The sequence below is a fragment of the Ictalurus punctatus genome, chromosome 26, assembly GCF_001660625.3.
Source record: "Ictalurus punctatus breed USDA103 chromosome 26, Coco_2.0, whole genome shotgun sequence".
NCBI lineage: Eukaryota > Metazoa > Chordata > Actinopteri > Siluriformes > Ictaluridae > Ictalurus > Ictalurus punctatus.
This window is the reverse complement of record NC_030441.2, coordinates 1,278,471-1,299,469: the sequence shown is the minus strand read 5'-3', so window position 1 is coordinate 1,299,469 and position 20,999 is coordinate 1,278,471. Positions and strand designations below refer to the sequence as shown.

General features: G+C 37.0%; 4 protein-coding genes and 1 non-coding gene across 15 annotated transcripts in view; 1 reads left to right on the top strand and 4 right to left on the bottom strand.

Moving 5' to 3' along the window:
- The window catches only part of LOC124627608 (uncharacterized), a 60,322-nt gene extending 59,223 nt beyond the window's left edge, over positions 1–1,099 (bottom strand). Inside the window, exon 1 of the mRNA XM_053676219.1 lies at positions 1,015–1,099. The gene's annotated coding sequence lies outside the window, so the exon portion shown is untranslated. The remainder of the gene's footprint in view (positions 1–1,014) is intronic.
- LOC108262077 (interferon-induced protein 44) overlaps positions 1–20,999 on the bottom strand; it is a 168,791-nt gene that overhangs the window by 60,426 nt on the left and 87,366 nt on the right. The gene's annotated exons all lie outside the window — the stretch shown is intronic.
- Positions 2,669–3,821, bottom strand: LOC124627504 (interferon-induced protein 44-like). Its single transcript, XM_047153739.2, has 2 exons — positions 3,652–3,821; positions 2,669–3,120 (listed from the first exon to the last, which is right to left on the bottom strand). The coding sequence occupies exons 1-2, from the start codon at positions 3,730–3,732 to the stop codon at positions 2,938–2,940; spliced, it is 264 nt and encodes an 87-aa protein (XP_047009695.1). The 5' UTR covers positions 3,733–3,821; the 3' UTR covers positions 2,669–2,937.
- Positions 6,196–13,615, top strand: LOC128629206 (interferon-induced protein 44-like). Of its 2 annotated transcripts, XM_053676231.1 has the most exons (6): positions 6,197–7,383; positions 9,089–9,136; positions 9,369–9,402; positions 10,087–10,279; positions 11,988–12,131; positions 13,449–13,615. In XM_053676231.1, exons 1-6 carry the CDS (start codon positions 7,299–7,301, stop codon positions 13,461–13,463), a joined length of 519 nt encoding a protein of 172 aa, XP_053532206.1. In that variant the 5' UTR covers positions 6,197–7,298; the 3' UTR covers positions 13,464–13,615. The 2 variants fall into 2 exon arrangements, with proteins under 2 accessions (XP_053532205.1, XP_053532206.1); XM_053676230.1 differs by having other exon boundaries at positions 6,196–7,383; positions 11,988–13,615.
- LOC108262052 (uncharacterized) lies at positions 13,866–20,666 on the bottom strand. Its single transcript, XR_008393547.1, has 8 exons — positions 20,585–20,666; positions 19,998–20,130; positions 16,099–16,356; positions 15,733–15,931; positions 15,455–15,598; positions 15,114–15,285; positions 14,840–14,940; positions 13,866–14,062 (listed from the first exon to the last, which is right to left on the bottom strand). It is a non-coding gene; the product is annotated as an uncharacterized LOC108262052 (transcript).

The following is a 20,999-nucleotide window of genomic DNA, read 5'->3' as shown; positions in this document are numbered from 1 at the left end:
TTAGCAGCTATTAACAGTCAATACCTTTTTTTATGTTAGTAAGACAAAAATAAAGCACATTGTCATGTTACCCATGTCACTGTCTTCATATCAGTCTTCAGTCAAAATCACACTGACTGTTAAAAAGTGCTGACCCTGGAGATTCCTTGCTTAAAGGAAACTTTGTCATGTGAACATTTTAATATCTTTAACAACTGAGGTGTAAAGTACCAAAACTCTATACAAGACCAGAGTCAGGTAACTTACCTCTGGTAGGATATCTTTGCACCTTGCCTGAGGGGTGTTTTCACCGGAAGCAGTACGCCATCCGGGTATTTCTTTCCTACTGTTTGTTACTATAGAAAAGGTGAATTATTAAAATGAGCATATTAATATGAAGCTGTGATTTATCTACTAATGCTACTGTAAGAGCTCCTGGTATAGAAAATGAATTAATACCTTCTGACCAATCAGAAACAAGCATTCAGTACCACTGTGGTGTAAATACTATTAAGATTAAATTCTACAAACTGAATTGTTAATCATGGTACATCTCGTAGTATTTTTTAAAAATTGCAAATAGTTGTTATATATATATATATATATATATATATATATATATATATATATATATATATATATATATATATATATATATATATAAAGTTTATTTGCTGTATTTTTGCAAGAGAAATGTGAAATCAATAATTAATACTTGGCTAATTGTAAACTACTCAAATAACGAAAGGGATAGGTTGCCATGGTCCTAGCCCACCAACAGAGGGAAACAGAGAGCTGCTCCTCAGTGATTAGTGAAAACCAGCTCCACCTGTGACGCCCCTATTTAAGGGCTTCTTATAGGTTGCTTGAACATTATATAAAATCTCTCGGGGTTTCTCGTCTCTCAAACTTTCTTGCTGTATCAGTCCAAACCTCTTGGACCTTGTCTCTTGGGGTTCCTCTGGTTTTCTTCAGTTCCTTGCTTTAAAAAAAAACTTGTTTACTTATTTCCTTTGTAAGTCGGTCCTCTCTGACCTTTTATTTTCAGTTTACTCCTCTTGAGCGTTTGGCTAGGCCCACTCCATGGTCTGTTTGTAAAGGGTTGGTAGTTCACTGTGCTGCATGTTGGTCTCTCAATCCTCCAGCCTCAGGTTCAAGCCCAGTGTGGTGTAACGCTTTGTTTCCCCCTCTTTGGAGGTGTTCTTTAAGTTTATTTCCCGAGGCCTAGCCCTAATTACTGAGAGAGTAGTTAGTCAGTGTTCCTTGGTAGTTAATGAAAGAGGATTCGTTCTTTGGGTGTTCTGCATAGTCCTGCATATTTATGTATGAACTATGAAGTATTGTACATTACTCGTGTTTGTGTTATTTGTATCTGTCAAAACATGTTTAGTGTAATGGTATAAATCTTAAAAAAACAAGTAGGACCAAATGTCATTATAATTATTAATTTAATGGAATATAAAAAGTCCAGAGTGCAGTAGGAACATGACAGCGACAGAAACACAAACCCGTTATGATTACAGTAGAATAAATTAGCTTTACTTTAATAATGTACTTTAGACACAATTTCATGTTTTTTCACTTTCCTAAATACTCTGCACTAGTGTAGGGGTGGAAAAGAACAAAAAATAGCGCCTTCACTCAGATTTCTCACTAGGGTTTTGGTCTTCCAGAGCATCGTTGGTGAGATTCACGATCTGATCGAGCGCCTTGAGGATCAGAACATCCATGTCATTGTTTGAACTTGAGTTCGTGCATGGCCAGGAAGTGTAGTTCTTGTCGGCCATGTTTGTAGTTTGTAGCATTCTAGGAACAGCAGTTGCGAGTTCACCACAATGTGACACTAATATACACCATTTAATTACACAATTAACTTTTCTCTGATCTTCTTGCTGGTGTAGACCTTTCTTAGGTCCTCTTTAACCAGTTTGCAGGCTTCGTCCTCTTTTTTCAAGATGATTACGTGAGGCAAATCTGTACAATAGGATGAATACCTGCAGTGATTAATTCTTATCACTGTAATTTATCACTGATTACAATTTTTATTAATTAAAGTTTTTATTAATTAGATGCATTCATTGTTGTGGAACATCATGATAGAAGTTATCTTCTGTTATTGCTTCTGCTCTCGCAGCTATATGATATATAGTATTTACATTCATTGAGAACATATCTGTTCAATCCCAATATTGTAATCAGTTACAATCCTAATATACACCATTTAATTACACAATTACCTTTTCTTTGATCTTCTTGCTGGTGTAGACCTTTCTTAGGTCATCTTTAACCAGAGGGCAGATTTCATCCACTTTTGTCATGATGATAACTTGAGGCAAATCTGTACAATAGGATGAACAGTTTATTATCTACAATAAGACTAAAACAGGAATTCTAATATGATATGAAGATGCTTTTCCTATAACAGCACGTCCTGCAGTGTTTAATTCTTATTACAGTCATTTATCACTGATTACAATTTTTATTAAATAAGTTTTATTAATTAGATGCATTCAGTGTTGTGGAACATCCACGATAGAAGTTATCTTCTGTTATTGCTTCTGCTCTCGCAGCTATAAACAGTTTCTCTTACGAGTCTCTCTTTATTTTCTGATGTTTTAGTCCTGCATATTTATGTATGAACTATGAAACAGTATTGTACATTACTTGTGTTTGTGTTATTTGCATTTGTCAAAACATGTTTAGTGTAATGGTATAAATCTTAAAAAAGAAGTAGGACCAAACATCATTATATTTATTAATTTAATGGAATATAAAAAGTCCAGAGTGCAGTAGGAACGTGACAGCGACAGAAACACAAACCAGTTATGATTACAGTAGAATAAATTATCTTTACTTTAATAATGTACTTTAGACACGATTTCATGTTTTTTCACGGTCATAAATACTCTGCACTGGTGTAGGGGTGGAAAAGAACAACAAGAACAACAAAATCAGCCTTCACTCAGATTTCTCACTAGGTTTTTGGTCTTCCAGGGCATCGTTGGTGAGATTCACGATCTGATCGAGCGCCCTGAGGATCAGAACATCCATGTCATCGTTCGTATCCACCTCCTCTTGATAGTTCTTCACAGGGAAGATGTTGCTCAGTGGAATACCCAGCAGATCACTACACTCCTGCATCTGAAAATATTTATAAAAAACAACAAAAATGAACAATTCATTTAATTGATAAATGATCAAATCTACAACAATTATAACAAATCGCAAGTTGCAGAACGGAACTTTATTTAACTCCTTAAACAGATGCACTGACAAGCTTTTTGCTGTTTATAGTTGACGGCAACATCTAATAATATTTAATAATTAGATTTGCTTCAGTTTTTGGGGTTTGTTACTTTCCCGAAGTTCACTAGACTCGTTATCAGAACCTACTGCGAAGCGGAGAAACAGTGCTGCTGTGAGATCAATCTGGGATCCATTTCATTTTAATGCCTTTATGACTTCCAGGAAGATTTACTTTTACTTTGTTCTGTGTGAAAGTAAATATTCTTATATGGTGATATTGAACACTATTTGATTAAAAAAAGAGCCAAATAAATAGAAGTGCCTTCTATTCATATCAGTATTTATATTCACTGAGAACATATCTGTTCAATCCCAATATTGTAATCAGTTACAATCCTAATATACACCATTTTATTACACTATTACCTTTCCGGTGATCTTCTTGCTGGTGTAGACCTTTCTTAGGTCATCTTTAACCAGAGGGCAGATTTCATCCACTTTTGTCATAATGATTACTTGAGGCAAATCTGTACAATAGGATGAACAGTTTATTATCTACAATAAGACTAAAACAGGAATTCTAATATGATATGAAGATGATTTTCTTATAACAGCATGTTCTGCAGTGTTTAATTCTTATTACAGTCATTTATCACTGATTCCAATTTTTATTAAAGTTTAAACTTTAATTCAGACTTTTGAATATATCTCCCTTTTTTAAATGAATAATTACATCTTTACATTATATTACATTAGGAATTGTGTGTGTGTGTGTGTGTGTGTGTGTGTGTGTGTGTGTGTGTGTGTGTGTGTGTGTGTGTGTGTGTGGTTGTCTGAGTGAGAAAGAGAAAATTATGTATTTATCTATTTTTTACACCAAATTGTTGAGACCCCCTGGCGCCCCCTGGCGGCCCACACTTTAATAACCACTGCTCTATACCACTCACTTCACTATGCATTGATTTCATACACCCACAGGGTGGTGATGGCACCGTATTGCTTGGGTCCATCATTGCTGCTTGCAGCTATATTATTTTCTTATTATTATACATACTTATTTGGTTTCCTATGCAGTGTGCACTTAAAGGAATATTCCTGGTTCAATACAAGTTTAGCACAATCAACAGCATTTGTTGTATAATGTTGAGTATCACAAAAAAAAAAAAAAAAAATTCTAACACTTTAAAAATGCAGAAAAGTGAAGCACCTACAATGGAAGTGCATCTGTAAATGTTAAAATACTCATGTTTCTATAGTCACAGGACATAAACAAATGTACATTAACATGATTTTCGTGCCATATAATCAGCTACTGACCTTTTCTGGGTAGTTATGATCAATTTTACAGCTTTGTTGCCATGAAGACGCAATGTCAACAAACCCTAAAACAACCTTAAAATCAATTTAAACAAATTTACAGCTTAAATAGTACATGTTTTAATTAACCGATTAATGTAAATACTTTCATACAATTATAAGCTTATCATTTTTATATAAATTATAAGAGATGAGTTAAACTAATGTTTTGTCCTAATCAACATTATGCAACAAATGCTGTTGATTAAGAATGACTTGCATTGAAAAACAGCTTTCCTACACTGATTATAAACAACTCACTTTTTAATGTGGAAAACATGTTCGTTTGAAAGAAAATATATTGAAAGTGAAGCTTTTTGTCTCTGCACTCAGGGATATATTTCAAGATGAGAAGACAAATTCCACAAGAATTTAAAAGATGCCGCTTGCGCATCATCCACTCAAAATGCAGCATGCGCGTTCGCGCCAATGGGCAAAGACTTTGATTGGTTAATATTCGTCACGTGCGGCACGCTGTAATGTTTCCCAATCTCACAGTTTAGCAGTGGCAGTGTCTTTTCGGAGCTCATCTCCGAATCAGTCTGGGGTACATAATGTAAGATAAACGTTCTATGGATAGTTTGGTGAATAATACTTAGTTGTCTTAGCATTGCCAGGTTTGAAATATAAATAGCATCCATGCACATTATTTTCACGAGGTAGAAACATGTCTAATCAGCGCTTGTAGTTGGCTTTGCAAGTCTGAAAATTCCTGTCCGTGATATGAAGCCACCATTTCGGTGTTTAACAGAGCGGTGCAGTGCAGTGTGTGCTTGTTACATCATTTAAAATGTTTATTGGAGTCTGATCTATGTACACTTTGAATAAACTGAATGTACTTCTGAAACATGATTTATTGTTAATGGATGATGCCACTGGTAGAATATGTGATGCTGTGAAGGAATCTGACCTATACACCATTTGTCTGGGAACCATTTATTCAAAAACTCAGGCTTTTTTTTTTTTTAAACTTCAAATACACAGAACCTGTAAAGGTTTACTTAGGTAGAGATGACACGAGGTCAGTGAGGTTTGCCTACTATGTTCCTTTAAAGGAGACTTTGAGATGTTTATTGGAGTCTGATCTATGGCAGAAGTGTGTTGCACAGCGTACGCATGTGCAGATGTGTTTTATGATGTCAGTGATGGTCAGCTATACAAAAACCAGTTTTTCCTTCAAAACCCAGCATGTCTTAAACTAATTCTATATGAAGATCCTTTTGAGGTGGTGAACCCAAAACGCAAGCACAAAATACTAGTTGTGTATCTTTCTCTGGCTAATTTACCACCTCGTATAAGATCAAATACAGATCACATGTCACTTGTAATGTTGTGTTGAGGAAAAAGATTTTTTAAAACCCAAGCATCATTACTTGCGACACTACCCTGCACTGATTTTAAAGTTTGTCCCTCTGATCAGATTGTGGACAATGCACTTTGAATGTAAGCACAGGTACATTAAAGGATGTGCTAGGAACTTAAAGAATTTCAAAAACCTCTGCCTCACTCTCTCTGAAAGTCATCAAATGTTCCAGCCTTATCTATCAGAAGAATCAACGTGCCATCTAACTTTCCACATGAAAGACAGCACAGCATTTTGCCCAGAGCTGTATGATGATTCTGTTAAAGATGCAGTGAGAAAGTTTGGTTTCACAGAGAACAACACCAAAGTCTCAACAGAAGTAATGTACAGGGGTTCATTATACAAAAAATGCCAGTTCCTTATGACACAGAATGTGGACTCAATGGAGTTTGGAGAACTTGCACTTATTCTGATAAAAGATGATGTTGTTCATTTTCTACTGAGAAAATTTGTAGCAGGACTCATTCCTGAGTACAGTCTGCATGAATTGGAAAAAACAGAACAAAGTAATGCAATGTGTGAGCATCAATGTCCCGCCAGATTTCTATCCTTTAACATCATATATGATGAATGAGAAACTACTAATTCCATTGAAGCTCTATTTTTTTTCCCACACATGTTTTATTCATGTTAATTATTCTTATTTGGTTGTTTTTCATAAATGGGTGAATCAGAGCTGAGCATTCCCAACATTAACGGTGCCATTGCTACCGTATTACCTGACCTCACAGTCACAACTAAAAAATCTCTTGAGGACACTTTAAAATTGCTTTGAGTGGAGACCCCAGAAGATTTAAAATTTCTTGTGGAATCAGATCTGGTTGCTGTACTGAGGCCCATTCAAGCCAGAAAATTTATTATGGCTGTGAAGGAGACCAGTAAGTCCATGTATTTATTTCTATTACAAAGACCTTAATGGTTGGACAAATCAAACATCAAATATGTTGTCACATCTTTATTCTAAAATGTTATTGATCATTTTATGTTTTTGTTTAACAGTGGGGTAAAATTGGTAACAACAATTAAAGAAATTGTTGAGTACCAGAAAATGAAAGTTACTTACTCATCCTCTTGTCATTCCAAACAAATACCTGATTTGGAATGACCTGAGGGTGAGTAAATGATGACCGAATATAAATTTCGGTTGAACTATACCTGTTCTAACGAAGTACATATCACTGACGCTTTTTCTTTTCTTTATTAGTTTTTTACAGCACAAAGTTCAGAACCCTTGAAGCAACCAGTCTATTCATCTCAAGCATCTTCCCTGTCCCAGAGTTCTTTCTGCTCATCCTCCAGCACCGGCTCCCCTCCTACTGTGAACTCTGTTGACAGTTTCAGAATTCCATGGAAAATGTTTCCTGAGGAATTAATGCAGGCCCTTGAGAGACAGAAAAGGCCAAGTCAAGCCAAGAAAAGGCCCAAGGACTGTTGTCAAGGTAATGATAAAAGTTAGTGCTTGTCCAAGTAAGAAGATGTTGGAAGTGCCTGTAGAGTAGTAAGGGTAATGTTTTAACTTCTACAGTCTGGACTAACTGGAGCATTTGTGTTTTGTTTAAACTGCTGCCTACTTCTGTTCAAAAACAGAAAAATTCAGTAATACAGCATACTGTATCTCCTTCATTTCTTGCCAGTCTTAATTAAAAAATACTTGGGACCACATTGATGTCTTGATCTTTTATGGATTAGTTTTTGATTTAGGTTTGCAAGTTTAATATATTTGTTAATTATTGTAAAAAAAACACTCTTAATAATCTTAACCTTAAATGCCTCTCATTGTTTAAAGCATTATTAAAATTACAATTTAAAAGTTAAAGAAACCAAAACAAACGTCACATGACCACTTCGCGCAGTTCAGTCTCTCAGAAGCATCAGCGCAGTGCCCTCTGCTGGCGGTGGTGTAACACCTGTGCCCTTTGGGAAACAATTTTATAATGATAGTTTTTGTCCCTGATTAGTACACCATAAATCTTTAAATTAGACACTTATGAACTGTTAGAAAATACAGTAGATAAAGTGCAATCCAACATAAAATGTTGAAACCGTATTTTTTTATGGTAAAGTTCTGGCAACCACACCTGCTGGTTTTTTACCATAAATTTCAAGTTTTTTTTTTTTTTTTTTTTTTTTTTTTTACAGTGCAGTTGTGGGTTAAAAAAAAAAAATGCCATTGCTGCGCTGTAGTAGTTGTGGCTACGATTTGTGTGCCTTGTGAGCAGCTATTTTTCCATATCAGCTAAAAAAAAGAAAAAACTCCTTATTTGACAAAACAAGATAACTACATCTTGTACGTCACACATCTTATGCCTCTGGAACTCCCAGTCTTGCACTGGGAGTTAATCTTTCTCCCCATTACAAAACCACAGGTATTAGTATGGAACATAATGTCCTTGGGTTGGTCATGGAGCCGCTTTGTGAACAGGGGCGCTGTCATGCTGGAACCCCCCGTATGGGTAATTATGGTCAGGTGTCCACATACGTTTTACTTCATTCGTATTCATTTAAGAAGTATTACTTATTTAATTTGAATATGTGTGCAGCTACATCCCTAGCACAGAAACACACACACACACACACACAGGTTGAGAATATTAAGGTTGTGATTTCCATAAGGCAGAATTTCCATGACAGCAGCAAAATCTCAGAATCATGAAGTAAATCATGTGGGCACTTGACTTCCTCTATCTTCCTCTTTCTTGTCCCATGTGTGTATATTTCTTTTTTAAAAAATTAACTTGATGCATAGAGTGAAACCATTTATCAAATGTGGGCATGTCTTATGCAGACTTTAAAAAGCCCAAAGTCACTGACTATAGCTATATACAAGTCTATAGACCAGTACTACCGTCCAAGGTAAGGGGGCCTTTTAACTTTTTCATAGTGCCAATACGGAATGAACAATTATACATATAATTCACAAGTACACTTTTGGAGGTTTGCTTAAATCTTCGAATTCTAAAGATTTCTCCTGATAGCACCAAAGGAATTCAATTTTTCTTTTCATTCCATGCAAAAGTCTCAATCGTTTATGTAGAGTGCTGAAAACAAACAAACAAATATGAAAATATAATAAATATATGCTATAAATGGATTTATTGATTGCGTTTTGTAAATCTCACAATATGTACCATATAAATTCCACAGAAATGGGAAATAATCAACCTGCTCATCCTCCGCGTCGGTTCTCACCGGGTGAGTTTTATCTTTAATTTTATTCTGCATACTATATTTATATTATAGATATTATCACTTTTCTATCACTGATACAATACGGTTAAACAAAGTGGACAATTTACCTTAGAGTCAACAACAGCAACAAATAATATCCAAAACCTCAACAACAACACAGTTGTAAGGATAGAGATCAATTTTATCATGCTGTTATCAGCAAATTAATAGATATTTATTTATGCATGCATTTAAGAACTCAAGAGGCCTTGGAGACCAGTAGCGTGGAGGTAAGAATCTATCTTTCTGTGCATTCTTTAAATATAAATTTATCACAACTTGAACACCCCATTTGACAAATTCATTTGATTCAATGCACTTGATTACTTGGTCCACTATCATGTAAAATATATTGCATTGTTGCGTTTACATTCAGTATAATAGTCACTAGCTCACTTCAAGTCAGGTGTATGAAAATACTACTATTCTTTGTTCCTCTTAATTAAAAAAAAGTGCAATGCTTGGGTTAATATAACTCATTATTTGTCTTGTTAAATTCAAGAAAAAAAGAAGAGGGGCCACTGAGGGAACAGCTTTTTATGGCTGATATAAAACAAGTGGAACTAACTTGTCTCACTGATGTTTTACGACATTAGATCGAAATAAAAAACTGCTAAAAAAAAAATATGCCGTGTTGTTCTGTAATAACTGAAAATGAACTATTGTCAAATTTCTGTGGTTTAAGAGGAATTAAACACTTCAGGACATTCTGTCAGAGGAAAATAATTAACTCTGGCTGGTAAGAGTAACTCGACTTTGTGTCAGTCTGCATGAAACCAGCCCATTGGCTGTATTGTGTTATTCCTTACATACATATTAATGAAATGCTTGTCAAGTTATTACAACTGCATAGTGTTATATTGTTTAATGCTATTTTATTATTAAAAAAAAAAAGTATGACTGTATATTCACAGTGAAAACGATGAAATACTGCACGACGTGAAAGAATTCAAACCCAGCTCGGAGGTCCTCAGAATTGTGTTGTATGGACCGACTGACGCTGGGAAATCAAACTTCATCAACTCAGTCCAGAGAATTCTCTTAGGCCGTAATGCCATGAGTGCTCTGGAAAACTCCACGTTTACAGGAGCAAGCTTCACAAAAAAAGTAAGGAACAATCAATTGCGAGGTACAGAGATGTACACAAGATACCATGGACACTGAAAAACACAAATGCAAATACAGTAACTCTACGATTCCACTACAGTATAGTTTAATACAAGGAAATGGTTTTCTCTTTGAGTCTGGCTTCGTTTTCAATTGAAGAGGAACCTTGGTATTCATAAGATAGGGTTGTAAACTTATATTGTATTTCATCCCTTCTTATCCTGTTTCACCCCGTGGATAACATTGTACCAGTGGGTCATGAAATGCCGACTCACCCTCAGACTGACTGAAGGTTGTTCAGATATACTCAGCACTCACTCCAATGGGAGTTCTCAGGTAGCAGCAGTACAGACCTCCAAGAACGTCTAGTTTATGAGAATGTAATATTTCATGTGGAATGGGCCGTCATGATCAGAGTTATTGTCTTCTACAGCATAGTGATGACCTGCCATGCTACACTCAGATTAGACAGATATTGTGCCTAATGAATAATTAGCTCTGTGCTGCAGTGCGGCTCGTAAAGTGTGTACTGGACATGATAGGGAATGTTCTACAGGTTGATCCTTGGAGCACATTGAAGTCAACCACCAGGTTCTTAGTTTTGAGACATCTAACTTTAAGTAGGATCTTTGAAGTTCTGTCATCTGGTCACCCTGCAACTATCCTGGCATTACTGCATGCTTTCTCGTTCCATTTGTTAAGGTGATCACCAGTCAAAAAACCTGTCTCCCAGCATTCTGCCTAGGTCCATATGGAGCAGTATTAAAGATTATAACACATGAGATCCCATATCTTATCCCTGGGCAGCGTGATGGAAGGAGGGCATCTACTCCTTTCAGAAAAGTGCTATAGTGTGCAAAGTGATCATTACTGCCACGTCTTTCCACACATCTGTGACAAAGAGTCCACCTGGGTAAAGAGTCCCATGATCTTTCAAACACTTTTGGGGGAATCAAGCAGACAAGAAACATTCTTTAATGCCCTGTCATCCTGACATCAACAATACCGATGGAATAGCTGAAGATGTTAGAAAAGATGTGAGTTTTTTACACCGTTAATAAATGTTGACATCACTACATGACTATATATTACTAATGTCATGGAAATATTATATTTAGACTGTTTTTTAGCTGTAAAAACCACCACGCTTGAAGATTTCTAAAAACTCTCTGCCCAAGTGTGCTTTTCTCTCAGGGCAAATGACAGGATTTAATCAGGTTTTTGGATTGCTATGTGTTATAATCAGTTCAGTTTGCAACTAGATAAAGACAGTCTAAATGTCTAAAGAAATTTACTCAACAGAGTAGAAGTGACTGAATAAATCAGCGATGTTGGCTCGAACTGAGATCAGTTGAGTGAAGAGATGAGCAATTCTAGGTTGCAGTTTCATTCACAATGTGGTTTTTAATGTTTTTGTTTTGGTGTTCTTTTCTTTTCTTTTTTAGCAGCTGCAGTATTTCATTATGTTGTCTGAGCATTCCGTCTTTCTTACTATTGAGCACGCATTCAGCCTGGTATAACACTGATATGTTTTTGAGTAGCCCCATTAAACATCCTGATAGCACAAACTTGCAACGTTCTCCTCACTCCTACAACAACCAGATAATATTCATTTCTTTATGCCAAGCTGACCTGATGGGTTGCCTTTTTTATTATTAGAACACAGTCATCTTCAATATTCGTCGAACTATGTTTAAATTGAATTTAGATGAAAATACACAAGCTGAAGAAAGGCAGAGGTGAGCATTATCCTTTGGAAATTGTTGACATCATGGGGCTTCAGCATTCAGGAGGGATAACAGCTGATGACATCATCAGTGTACTCAAGGGACACGTTCCAGATAAGTACACGGTAAGCACTTACACGTTCTGGTCATCTTTTAATGTAATCTGCATTCTTTTCATTTCGGGCCAGTCTAGTAACTAATACGCCTGCAATTCAAGTGAATCATGGCTTTCTAACCAGTTTTGCATGGTAGTGATGGGAAGTTCTGCTTTTTTCAGAGAGTTAGATCATTTTGCTTAGTTCAGAATTAGAGCCGACTCTTTTGGGCCCCCAAAGACCAAAGCTGTGGATGTTTGTCTATTATGTACATGTTTTTATTGAAATCTCCCTGTGATGACTAAAATTACTTTACACTTTCCACTGCATTGTTGTTTTACAATCTATGTGTGAAAATAACACAATGCGATATATAATTGCATGGACTAACCTAACATGGCAATCATTCCTGCATTAATATTATTGCGCAGCTGCATCCTGTCCCCTGATTCTAATATTCATATAATAACTAGTTCAGGTCCACTGATTTGATTGGATATTTAATTGTCAGGTTCTGAAATGTTTTTTTTGACCTGGCACCATGCCACCAGAGCTTCCACTTCTCTCCTGTGGGCTGACTTCTCACGCTCAGCAATGATTGCTGACTCTTCAATAAATTTGATGATAGTGGTGTTATGGGAGGCAACACGTCCAGGCATGTTATCTGGACGTGACACTTTCCATGGGCTCACTGGCCTCTCTGATAATTCTACCTAAACTATACTTGGCATTTTTGTAGTCATTATTATTAAGACAAAGGCAGTTGTGCGGGTTCATAACCTCAGTCCATGTTTTAATAGTTTTACTTACTCGTTGAGCTTGTTTTAAGAGTTGCCTGTATACAGTGTATACTGTATATAGTGGTAGAGAAACAGAGAGATTTGTCTCACTGTCCAAAATGGGATTCGAGCACAGCTTTGTAGGTACCCAGAATGTACGTGTAATCTAGAGTGTTTTTCTCTCTTGTAGGAAAATTCCCAAATGTTCGAATAGCGTCGTCTATAAACTACAATGGTTGTAACCTCCTTTAATAATGAATACAGTGTGCATTTTCTTATGCTTTTATAATAAATGCTGATTAAACTATTATTATGGCAGAATGTAAACAGAATTTTGTTTCAGTGTGACTACCCTGTTTAAATAATTGTTCAATAGAAATAATAATAATAAAAAATGCTAGTGCTAAATCATAACTAATAGAGTTGTTAACAAACATTTCACAGAAGAGAATGATTTTATAAATAAGTAAGCCTTACGTAGAAAAAAGTATGCGTAATATGGTTTATCAAATGCCAAATGCCAAATATTGATTGTCGCTGATAACATTATCTATTTGTTTTGTTGTAGTTTAATCCTGTGTAGTCAATAACTGCTGAGAAACCAGAATACAAAAAGAACCCAACTTTGTATGATAAGGTCCACTGTCTGGTCAGCATTCTGTCTGCAGACTCTGTCTCAAGAATGGAAGACGGCGTCTTTGTAAAAATGGCCGAGGTTAGAGCGGCTGCTAGCGAGCAGGGTAAGCGAAATTATTTATTACGTTTGGGTTTTTCCTGCTAGAGTTTTCCATTGAACTTATTATTCATTATTATTCAAATGAGACATACTGTACCAGTAACGCTAACTTAGAACCATTGCAGAGTCAGCAAAAGTGGGAAACAAAGGTTTCTTATTCACAATGTACTGTACTGCATATGTTAAGTAAAGAATAAAACACTATGGGGTATGATGTTATAGGAAAATAATCAAAACACAAAGCAGAGGTACTGTTACCACCCCGAAGTGTTTTATTGCTATTATACCACAGCAATTTGCCAATAATTACTTTTTTTAATTATCCAACGACTGCAACTGCAAAATTGTCTATTTTCATTAATGATATAGCAGCTATAAATAGCTGTTCTTTCACCAACCAAGATGTAATTCATGGGAATACCCAGCCGATTACTACACTCTTGCATCTGGAAAATACAAACATACAGCAACTGATGAAAAATGAAAAAGCCAGCTGGAGCCTTCCCTGATTGTTTCAATCAGCTTTTTACTTTTTCACAATATATATTGTTTTCTGTAAATGACGATTTCTTTTATAGTCACTAAAATTCCAGATATTAACTGGTTAAATTTGTGCTAAAACAAAATAATTCCATGTACTTGCTAATTATCACATTACATTTATGGCATTTGGCAGATGTGCTTATCCAGAGCGACTTACATTTATCTCATTTATACAACTGAGCAATTGAGGGTTAAGGGCCTCACTCAAGGGCCCAACAGTGGTAGCTTGAACTCCTGACCTTCTGATCAGTAACCCAGAGCCTTTAACCACTGAGCCACCACTGCCCCTGTGCCAGACAGTCTAGTTCAGTTCAGTTCAATTCAATTCAATTCCATTTTGACAATGGACATTGTCCCAAAGGAGCTTTAGAGAAATATATAAATTTCAGATCTAAATTTTAAATTGATAAATTTATCCCTAATGAGCAAGACAGAGCGACAGTGGCAAGGAAAAACTCCTCATCTGGGTGGGTGACACCGGATAGTACGATCATAAATAATTCCCTTCTATAATCTGCTTGTGGCAATTGCAGTTCCAAACCCATCACCTCAACTACAGTCCCAAGACACAGCAACAAAACTGCCCACGTCAATTGCACTCCAATGCCATCTGCACGGCTTCCAAGTGTGTACTCTAGTGTGACTGTCTAACAGTTTGATGTTTATAAACAAATAATTACCTTGTCTTTTATTTTCTTGCTGGTGTAGATCTTCCTTAGGTCTTTGTTAATGTGTGGGCATGCTAAATCTGGTCGTGTCATGACAATTACTTGTGGCATCACTGGATAATATGATAAATAATTTATTAACAACCTGTTCAATATGAACAACATTCTATGCAAGCGTCATTTTAAATAGCATTAGGATTTACTTGTTCTATGTAGAAGATTTGTTTTTCCACTATAAGATTTTCTTTTAACAGGGAAGACTATAGTCTATAATGACCAGCATTACTCAGTTTTGAAGCCTCCTGGCGGATGTATTTCAGCTTATCAATGACTTCATCCTTCATCAGTGATATTTTGTCTGCTGCTATAATGTTGACCAGGCAGAAGGTTTGTTCTTCAAGTGTTGGGTTGCTTCTGTAGCCATGGTCATTTTTACACACTGCTGACAAAGGATTAAACTAAACACATATTTGGAAGAAAGAATAATTAGGTCTATTAACTTGCATGTTAATTTTTGACATTTTCTGACAGCTTTTAAAATGTACTGCATAATCATAGAGTCTAGGCTAACAATGTGAGAAGTAATTGTTTATTGGGTTAATTGTGATTATAGAATCTTATTCTCACTTTGTGCCCTTCCTTAATAAACCCCTGTACAGCTGTGACAAGGTCCTGTGTTTGGACACCATCTTCATCTTCAAGGCCCATGATATCATTGAAGACAAAAGGCAAAGGAGTACCATCCTCTCCTTCAATGTAATGGGTTGTGTACTGTAAGACAGATTTAAATGTATTATGTAGCATAATCTGTTCCAGTATTCCCTATTGTGTCTGTTTTTGCTGTTGATGATCCCTGGTATCCCATGTAGTTGTAAATGATATACTAAAAATTATTAAATTTTTACGGTTTTTGTGAAGCTTCTTTCAGATCCTGTAGCAACCAGAGCCTCACAGGTGATTCTTCCTTGGAAAGCATTATTAACTGAGTTTATGAAACTGGACTTTCCAGCTCCGACTGCACCAACAATCAGAATTCTGACATACGGCACTTTTAGTCTCTTGATATTAAAGTTCCTCAGTTTCTGCTCAATTTCATCCTTTCATCTAGCAAAAACAAAAAGAAACATGTAAATGAAATAAAGCATGACATTTTGAAAGTGCAGATGAGTTTTCATAATAATGTAAGTTGTGAAAGTTCCAAGCCTTGTCATTCTCATCATTTTTGTCTGTTTGAATTTTTCTGTGTTTTTTTAGTTTGTTCTTGGGATTACCTTCTGTCCCGTTTACACTGTGATTTCCCATGCTCTGACTAAATCCTGGTTACTGATTTTCATCTGGAGTCTGATTTGTTTTGTGTAGGTTTTGATAAGGTGCCTACATCTCTCTTGGAGTCTAATCTGTTACACAGGAGTTGAGGAAGCTAACATTGCTGATGGTATGTTTGTTCAGCACTCAAGATAATAAGCTTTTCTTACATAAAAGTTAATGAACCTACCCCCAAGGCATCATCCTCCATGGACTTTCAAATTCTGAAAGACAGTTCATCCAAAACATGCATTAATTTATAAAGGCAATATACTCTCCACATCCACTATAATAGGAACACCTATATACCTGCTCATTTATGCAGTTATCCAATCAACCAATCATGTGGCAGCAGCACAGTGCATAAAATCATGCAGCTACAGGTCAAGTCAAGGAGCCCTGTGCTTCTCCTTTCCTTTGGTGGTGGTATTCCTCACTGACTGCGTTGTTTGATCCTGGGGTGCTGTGTGTTGGTTCTATGTTCCCTTGTGGCTGCTGTGTCCTTTTGATTAGGAGATTACTGTGATCCTTGTCATGGGTAATCGTGAGTGCTAACCCAATTCTTGTGTGGTATGTGTGTAAGTTGATTGTAGTTTTTTTTGTTTGTTTGTTTTCATTGTTTTTTTGTGTTGTGTAGAGAGAACTGGTCATGCTGATGGTTTTAGCTGGTTCCTTAAATAAATTGTTTTGTATTCTTCTCGTGTCTCACAACTTACCCCAGCTGTAACGAACCTGTGAGCTCTTTGGCTCTTAGATTAACGGTGATTCCCTGATAGCAGGCCCCCGGGGTGGAGTTGTCGATGCATTGAGGTGTGGTGTTCCTTTTTTATTTTATTAATATAGTCAAACTTTTGTTACTTAAATTTCTGCTTTTTTTGGTCCTTATTGCTTGTACCCTCATGCCTCCACAGTCACATCAAATATCAGAATGGAGGAAAAGTGTGATCTCTGTGACTTTAACCATTGGATCGTTGCTGGTGCCAGATGGGCTGGTTTGAGTATTTCAGAAACTTCTGATCTTCTGGGATTTTCACACACAACACAAGACCTCCTTATCAACAAGGCATTTCCACCCACAGAAATTTTTCTTCATTCGGATCTTTGATGTGAACATTAACTGAAGGTTCATTCCATCTCAAGTGGTCAAACAATTAATGTTGGTTAAAGTTATTATGTCTATGTATTGGCATTGCAAAATCACCAGTTTTTTTTTTACTTGGGTTAACTATGTCATCTTTGTGTCATGGCACACAACAAATTTTGGTTATACAGCTGTCATGGTCCAGGCCGCAGCTCCCATTTATTTCACAGTGCTTCCCTGTTTTTCCCCTTCCTTGTATTTCCAATGTTTCCTCTCCCTCTCGTGTGTGTGTGTGTGTGTGTGTGTGTGTGTGTGTGTGTGTGTGTGTGTGTGTGTGTGTGTGTGTGTGTGTGTGTGTGTGTGTGTGTGTGTAGGTTTCCACATTGCTCCCTGATGGATTTATTATACACACCTGTTCCTCATCAACTCACCTCATCAGCAGCGTTTATAAACCCTGGTTCTTCAGCCACTTGTCACAAGATTGTTCCAGCTTCCCATGCAGTACACTTCCGGCTTTACTCATGTTTTCTTTCCATGTTGTTGTCAGTGTTTTTCACATTGTGTTATGTTGTTGCTCACTGTGGTTCTTCTCGTGTTCACTTCTGGCTCTTTTCCTGCTACACCAGCCGTGCCTTCCCCGTGGCTTGCCGATTCAGCACTCAATTATTGAGTGGAAAAGTGTGGGGGAAGCAGGGTAGAAAGGGGACTACTGGTGAGCCAAACATCTGCTTCTTCTGTCGCCATGTCCCGCTTTCAACCAGCTACAACCAGCTCTACATTCCCCTGCTCATGCTGATCACCACAGGCACTGAGGACAACTTCCTGGATCTGGAGCTAGCTTCTCATTCTGGCCTCCCCTTTGAACTACTGAACCCCACCGTGACTGTATATGCCTTGGATGGGAGATTATTGGCCCAGGTCACTCATCACACTAGCCAATTGCTCCTGGTTCTCTCAGGAAACCACCCCAATCAGGTCCAGCCCAATTTTATTTCCTTGCTGTGTGCTCCGCTTGTGTTGGGCCACTCATGGTTAAAGAAACTCCCAGGTATTGTCAGATAGTGTCTAGGTAGTGTTGTCCTTCCCAACCCCAAAGCCCTCCAGACCTCTTACCCATTGCCCCCTGAGTACCACGACCTGGGACAGGGTCCTTCAAAAAGGACAGGGCTACCACCTTAATGATTGCACCATCAACCTTCTCCCTGGGGCAACTATACTGTCTGACCAGCTGTATAAGCTGTATAACCAACCTGAGAGCGAGACCATAGAAAAATATATTAATGACTCCCTCACTGCTGGCATCATCTGACCTTCCTCCTCCCCCTTGTGTACTGGCTTCTTCTTCGTGGCCAAGAAAGACAAAAAGCTCCATTCTTGTATTGATTACCGGGGTCCGAATAACATCACCATTTGGAATAAATACCCCCTGCCTCTCCTCAGTTCAGCCTTCCAGCTCCTGAACAGTGCCACCGTGTTCACCAAATTGGACTTGCGGAATGCATACCATCTCATCAGGATCAGAGAGTGGGGACGAATGTAAGACCATGTTCAACCCTTTCGTGTGTACCCCTGAGGCAGAAGCTGCTTTCTCTAAGCTTATCCAACCTGATCCTTCATGGCAATTCACCATAGAGGTGGATGTGGACACCTCTGATTTGGGTGTGGGTGCAGTGCTCTCCCAGAGTTCTGCTCCCTACCAGAACCTTCACCCATGCTCCTTCTTTTCTTGTCTCCTCTGTCCTGCGGAACACAACTGCGATGTGTGGAATCATGAGTTGTTAGCTGTGAAATTAGCCCTGGAAGAATGGAGGCACTGATTTGAGGGGGCTGAATAGCCCTTTATCATCTGGACTGACCATAAAAAAGTGGCCAACATCTAGACCGACAAAGCGCCTCAACTCTCCCCAGGAACACTGGGCCCTGTTCTTCTGGCAGTTTAATTTCACCATCACCTACCATCCTGGTTCAAAGAACACTAAGCCTGATGCTCTCTCCAGTTCGCCTCAGAAGAAGAACAACACCATAGCTCTCACCATGACAATATATAGAGGTAATAAAAAGAATAGGAAAATTAAAAACTGTCGATGAAAATGCATTGGACCACTTAAGGTGGAATGACCATGAAGCTCTTGACCTGTATCTGCATGATTTTATACATTGTGCTGCCGCCACATTATTAATTGACTGGATAGCTGCATAAATGAGCAGCTGTACAGGTGTTCCTAATAAAGTGGATGGTGAGTGTAGTTCACCTGTATGTTTCTGAGTAAATTCAACCACACACACAGTGATTATATGAAGTACAAATAAAAGTGGCTGTGCAGTCAGTAATGATACCCAGCTTTTATTCTCTCTGTCTGTTTTTATTTTCTCATGTATGCCTTTAGATTTACTTATTACATCTGACATCCTTGCCTTTTTAAAATATATTTATTTAGTTAGTTTTTACTGTAACTGTGGGTTTCTACTGCTAAACTATCAATGTGAACACATGAATTCATCTATAATAATATAATACTATAATGTCAGCCAATTTGGTAACTTGCAAAATGCCACTCCCAAAACAAAAATTTCAACATGACACATTGTGATTACATCAACCACAACCTGTTAGACAGTGGCGTTGGACTAAACCAATCTCATGCAAGAAAAATGGGCTGAGACCACCCAGTCCCTGTACATATTACTAGTTACTTGTTCCGAGATACTAAACATTGATGAACAATTACACAAAAACTATATGACTTACTAAAAGTTATTTTTGCACGAACTTTGTTCTCTTACCTGGTTGGCGTTGTGAAGATTCATTTTCTTGTTTTGGAGGATTGGGCTTCTGTGCATGTACTGTTCTTGGGGGCATGGTGTGAGGTACTTTTGATTCCCATTTTTGATCCCATTTTATACAATTAAATGAATCCTGTTGAAAATAATTCAAATGAAATGGAAATTATGAATTATAAAAGACAACCTAAAAAGAAGAGTAGTGCACTTATTAACATCACAATTTGATAAGTGAACAGTGAAGGTAAAAGGTAATATGCTCACAATTCAACATAAGACTGAGAGATAATGCTGTGATATACAATATAACTACATATTGCATTACATATCTAGTGTCTTTTTTTAAATTATATTTTAATTTAATTTTAATTCAACAGAAAAATAATGTAATAGTTGGATTCAAAGTCTTAGCATTAAAGCTACATATACATTTATACATATATACTCATACATATATAATTTTCAAACAAGCAAGAAAACTGATAAAGTAAGTGTAATCAGAAATAAATATAGATGTCTTCCTGTAAACATCAGATAAAATGAATATATAATTGTTCTTGGTAGCAAATCTGTATATCATATGTACTCACCGCCTTATGGTCAGGTCCACTTTTAGTACATCTTTCAGTATTCAGAGTTTTCGGTTTTATATCATTGGTTCTTGGAGTCTCCACCTATTGTGGCATTTCTTTCATTCTCTGACTTGTGAAAAAGGCGGGCCCATCCCATGGAATTGTTTTTGTTTTTAATCTCCTTACATGTAAATTGAAAGTGAAAGAATGTTCAGTCACAAGCATGGCAAATCCCAAGTCTGAGCAAAGAACGTTCAGAGCAAGAGAACAATGTTCAAGGTTATCTAAGATAATCATCAGCCTATCCAGCTCTGGCTTCTTTAGGAACTATTTTTGTTGACGGCACAAAAATGAAAAAAATATTTAGTCTGAATATTATGTCTGAATTGTCAGTTACTCAATATTCATTTGTTGTTTATAGAACTGTTTTCTA

Coding starts and splice junctions, on each gene's coding strand:
- LOC128629206 (XM_053676230.1), top strand. CDS start 7,299: ATGTTTCCTGAGGAATTAATGCAGGCCCTTGAGAGACAGAAAAGGCCA. Junction 7,384..9,088: donor GCCCAAGGACTGTTGTCAAG/GTAATGATAAAA, acceptor TAAATTCCACAG/AAATGGGAAATAATCAACCT. Junction 9,403..10,086: donor TGGAGACCAGTAGCGTGGAG/GTAAGAATCTAT, acceptor GTATATTCACAG/TGAAAACGATGAAATACTGC.
- LOC124627504 (XM_047153739.2), bottom strand. CDS start 3,732: ATGACAAAAGTGGATGAAATCTGCCCTCTGGTTAAAGATGACCTAAGA. Junction 3,121..3,651: donor GCAAGAAGATCACCGGAAAG/GTAATAGTGTAA, acceptor AAATATTTTCAG/ATGCAGGAGTGTAGTGATCT.